The 4852-nt window shown below is 68.6% G+C and overlaps 1 protein-coding gene across 1 annotated transcript in view; it reads right to left on the reverse strand.

The window, feature by feature from the left end:
- Positions 1-1514, reverse strand: part of MNEG_1240 (Inner membrane ALBINO3-like protein 1) — a gene marked incomplete at both ends in the record, with an annotated part of 3334 nt that extends 1820 nt beyond the window's left edge. Inside the window, 4 exons of the mRNA XM_014050279.1 lie at positions 18-230; positions 262-468; positions 788-907; positions 1281-1514. Coding sequence (XP_013905733.1) covers positions 18-230; positions 262-468; positions 788-907; positions 1281-1514 — 774 coding nt within the window. The remainder of the gene's footprint in view (positions 1-17; positions 231-261; positions 469-787; positions 908-1280) is intronic.
- Between the last annotated feature and the right edge of the window lie 3338 nt (positions 1515-4852).

Below are 4852 nucleotides of genomic sequence, written 5' to 3' on the forward strand. Positions count from 1 at the left end.
CCGCCCGCCCTCCCCACCGGCGGCGTGATGATGCTGCTGCTGATCCACTGCGCGACCACCATCAGCACAGGAAGCACGAGGTACCGCCCCGCCAGGTCCCAGCCAATGGGTGGCGCGCCGTCCACAAAGGGGAACAGCCACTCGGTGCCCCGCGCCGCGATGGAGGTCGGGCCGGCCAGGTTTGGGATCCAGTAGAACCCCTCGGCGTCCAAAAGCCCCTCCTGGGCCACCTGCAGGTTCGGTGAGGGCAAGGCGGCAAACGGCGTGCTTCGCAGGCGCGCGGCGACGGGAGCGGTCGAGGGCCGCGCCGCCGGCCGGCGCGGCCCGCCGCCAGGCGGCCCGCGGGCAGCCGCGCGGCAGCCGGCGGGGCGCCACAGACTCCGGGCCGTGCCGCCACGCACTCCGCGTGCCGCTGGGCCCGAGCGACCCCCTGGCCGCCAGACGCAGCACCCCACCTGCGTCAGAGATCTGTACAATCCAATGAAGATCGGGATGGTGGCTATGGATGGCAAGCAGCCTGAGGGGCGGGCGGGGGAGGGGCGGCGCGGCGGCGAGGCGGCAGAATTGAGTTGCTGAGGGCCGACCATGCGGACGCCACTCGGGCCGAGGCCTGCACACCCGCTGCACATGCACATGCACATGCACATGCACATGCACATGCATGCATCTGCATGCGCCCGCCTGTGCACCCATGCACCTGCATGATGCGCACGCGCCTCGCATGCCATGCACTCCAAGTGTTACAATTGCGACCCCCCCGCCCATGCATGCCTGCGTAAGGGTTGACCTCGGCCTTCTCATACAGCGTCTTGGTCTCCTCCTGCACCCGCTTGTCGTCGTCGCCGTATCGCGCCTTGATCATGTCTATGCGCGGCTTCAGGGACTGCACGGCCATGGCCGACTCGACCTGGTAGGTGGTCGTGCAAGGGGCGCGTGCGCGGGCGGCTCGTGGCTTGCGAGTGTGGCGCTGCTTGGGCGTGTGCGTCCATGGCGACGGGGGCGGCGAATGTCGCCCTGGTGACTGGAGAATTTGGCCCGCCTCAAGCTGAGGCGCCGTTGAGCGTGCCAAATGCGCTCAACCGCGGCGCCCTCTATTTGAGATCCATTACACAGTTGTATTTTGGGTTTTCACCACGTTCTCAGCTTAGCGGCAGCCATCACCGCGCAAGGGAAGCCCACAGAAAAAGGGTTTGTGAGGTGGGTGGTGGCCCTGAGCTGACGCCTCAGGCAGCACCACCCCTTTGCCCGCAACTGCCAACCATGCGCACGCGCCCCCGCACCTGCTTCTTGGTGAGTGGGTATGTTAGGATCTTCACAAACACGGTCAGCAGGATGATCGAGTAGCCGTATGAGTAAGGCACGTTGAGCTTGACCAGCACGCCCTGAATCTGCTTGAGCACCGCCTCGCACGAGTTCGTCAGCGGCGCAAACCAGCTGGTGTCGGGGGCGCTGCTGCTGGCCGCAGACGCGCCCGCCGCTGGCGCCGACGCCACTGCGGCGGACGCGAGATCCATGAGCGCCTGCGCGTGCTGCTGGTGCAGGCTAACTGCATCTGCGAGCTCGGAAGCGGGCAGGGCCCTCAAAGGTCGGCTGCCACGCTGCTGCCTGTGCTGCTGAAGTGATGGTGCGAAGCAGCTGGGAACCGTGCCCCGGTGTGCTCGAAGGCATGGTCCGCCTCCCCGTAGCTGCGGGAGTGAGCTCATTCTGATAATATGTTACTACGATGCCAATCAAAGCAATCTACCAGCCCAGGGGTCCAGTCCAGCCTAAATCTCGCTGAACGAGCGTCAATCTGTCGCACTCAGACGGGTGGATGTAGTTTCGTATGAATTCATATGCAATGTGCGCGCGCGGGCGACGCTTCAGGATGTGATCGCGCTTGGCGCAACCACGATCTGGGCGCAGTGCCTCCAGGAGTGCCACGCGTGGCGCGCATCAAAGCGGGGACGAATAGCTTCGCGGCCGCTGCGGCCGCAGTGAAACAAGTTGTATAAGCAGCTAGCGCAGGCCAAGACGGAAGATGAAAGCATCACCCGATTCTCAAGTGCTTTGTTTGACCAATCAGTCAGCTCGCGGAGGTGGTTCACCTAGAGAAGGTGGCCCTGGATTACCTGCCCGTGGCGGTGCACTGCCCCGACGCCTTATATGTGGTCCCAGGCAATGGCATGGTGCCCGTACCCCACCTGACCCTGGCAGGCCCGGCCTTCCAGAGCAAGGCAAGGTGCCTGGTGCTCGTTTGTCCGCTGGCACACCCCCACTCAGGAACAGGGGCAGCGGGTCACAGATCATGGCTGCACCTCCTGGATCCGCACCCAGACTGCCCGCGAGGCCGTATACTGATGGAAAACATACAGCCTGAGACATGTGGGACAGTTACAACACGACATTGACCGGATCATACTCAGTGAGACAAGGCGCCGGCGCCCGCCGCGCGCGCCCTGGCCCCGCGCGGGCTATCCGTTGCGGGTGTGTCTGGGGCGCGCGGCGGCGGTGCGCGCGGTCGGCGGTGCGGCACGCATAGGGGGAAATGGGCCTCTGCGCGGGCGGCGGCAGCGGCGGCCGCACGCATAAACAAACACAGCAGCACAGGGATTGAGGCAGGGCGTAGAACAAAACCCCAGCAACTGGGGAGGGCGCGCGAGCGCGCGCATGCGAGAGGGCCGACAGACAGTGCAGAGTATCTACCCAGTTGCTCCCACGTTCTAACGCCCCAGCACTCGGGCCCCGGCCAAGCGGCAGGCCGGGGTCATTCTTGGGTAGGGATGCTCGTGCTGGGGTCCTGGTCGCCGCAAGGGTCCAAGCGCACGTGCCGCTCATTGCGGGGCGCCTGGGCCAGTGCAGGTGCCGGAGCTACAGCCTAGGTCGGGGCGGCGGGGGTCTCCAAACGCCCCCGGGCGCGCGAGAGCATGCCGCGCGCCGGAATGGACACAAGTAGGCACAGGGCGCCGCGAGATGGGGCGGCCACCTACCCGGCAAGACGGGCCGGGGGCCAGCGCGGCGCCCCGGCTCGCCGCCGGCGAATTTCAAGCGCTGCTTGTCCCGGCATCCCCCAAACGGATCGTGCGTGCGTGCCTGCCTGCCCCTGCGGCACGGCTCCTGTCTTGCCATGCAATGCATCATGCTGGGAGGGCACCGAGCTTGCTAAGTGAAAACGAGCGCGGGAGGCGGGGCGGCCTCGACTGGTTGCAGGCAGCAGGGCACTGGCAGGGGGTACGACAGGGCGCCTCATGCTGTAATGCGCAAAACTCCCTGCCTGCCGCTGCACACAGCCTTGCCCGCCTGGGATGCTTGGAGGCCGGGCCGCCGGGCGCCCGCCGCGCCAAGCGCCTTGAAGGGCGCTTTCTGGGCAGCCGCTGCGCGGCGCCCGACACCCTCGGAGCGCTGGAGAGCGACGAGGGCGCGGGCGCCGCGGCCGCCAGACGTCAGCGGGCGCCGGCGCGGCTATGCGGGCGCCAGCAGCCCGGCTGCGCAGAGGGGGACCAGCCCTGGCGCGGGGCGGCGCCGGCCGGGGCACCTGGAAAAGCCATTGTATTTGGCATGCAAGCGTGGGCGGGCTCCCGCCGCGCGGCGCGCGCGCGCGGGCGTGCCCGCCGCGTATATGTGCGTGTGCCGACGTGCGGGGTTGCCGCGGACGCACGCGCCGCGCGTGGGGACCGCGCAGCGTCAGGTAATGTGACGTTCAGTTGAGGGTGTTCGGTTAGTCAAACATGAGTCAACGGGGTTGAGAGTGGGTCAAAACGCGGCGTCATCAATAATCGCGTCGCGCCGCCAAATTTTGTCGGAGCGTCAGTGTGTTTGTTAGAGGAGTGTGTGTGTGTGTAAACGTGGGTGGTGTCATGTGTCAAACGGGCTGAGCCGAGCTGCTGCAAGTGCTGCGTATCGGGGCAAGTGCTGCATTGCCGCGAAGAGGCGGGGGGCGCCCTGACTAAGTCGCGGCCGCGGGGAGGCGAGGGGTTGGGGGAGGCGCGCGTGCAGAGAGGCAACGATGCAGCGGGGCCGGGTGGTCTCTTCTAAGATGTGGAAAGGCGGGGACCCTCGCACGCAGGCCGGGGCCCGCTCGTGCCGGTGCGGCGCGGCGTGGAGGGAACCGCGCGGCCGCTGCCAGGCGAGGGGACGGGTTGTGGCAACTGCGCCGCCCGGCGGCCCCGGGGGTCCAGTTCTGTACGGCTGTGAATGCATGCAGAGGGGGACGGCCGGGTGTAATGGCCAGGGCCGGGCGGCCAACAGTCCTGCAAAGAGCACAATGCGACACGCCAAACGCAGCCGGACGGCGGCTGCGCGCCAGGGTCGCTGCGGGCGGCCAAACTCGCAGCAGCGGCGCGGCGAGCGCCCGGCGGGCGGCCCAGAGGCGCACGGGCCGGCGGGCCGCCCTGGGAGGGGCGTGCGCGCCCCCTCGCCCGTCCGCGCGGCGGTGGCGCGCGGGGGCAGGGCAGGGGTTGGGGACGGGCTGCGCCGCCGCAGGCGGCGTCGGTGCGCACCCCGGGCGCTGCAGCATGCGCCGCCCTGCAATCAGAGGTCGGCTGCTGTTCAAGCAGTGCCGTCCACGCGCCCTCCCTTCTTGCGTGCGTCCCGCGCTGCGGACGCGCGGCGTGGGGCGCGGCCCACACCTGACGGCGCCGCTCATATGCGCGGACCGCGCGCATCGGCGGCGCCGCGGGGCCCGGAACGGATGAGTGCAGAGAAGAGGCGGGCCGTGGCGCGCGTCTCTTGCGCGCGCTGGCGCGATGTGGGGAGTCCGTGCCCGCGGGCGCCCGCAACCGGCGCTCGCCCGCCGGCGCGGGGACGCGCGGCGCAAATAACGCTGTCTACTGTGGGGCGGGTCCGCAGTGCCGAACGAGAGGCAGCCGCCGGG

The sequence above is a fragment of the Monoraphidium neglectum genome, assembly GCF_000611645.1.
Source record: "Monoraphidium neglectum strain SAG 48.87 unplaced genomic scaffold scaffold00120, whole genome shotgun sequence".
Lineage (NCBI taxonomy): Eukaryota > Viridiplantae > Chlorophyta > Chlorophyceae > Sphaeropleales > Selenastraceae > Monoraphidium > Monoraphidium neglectum.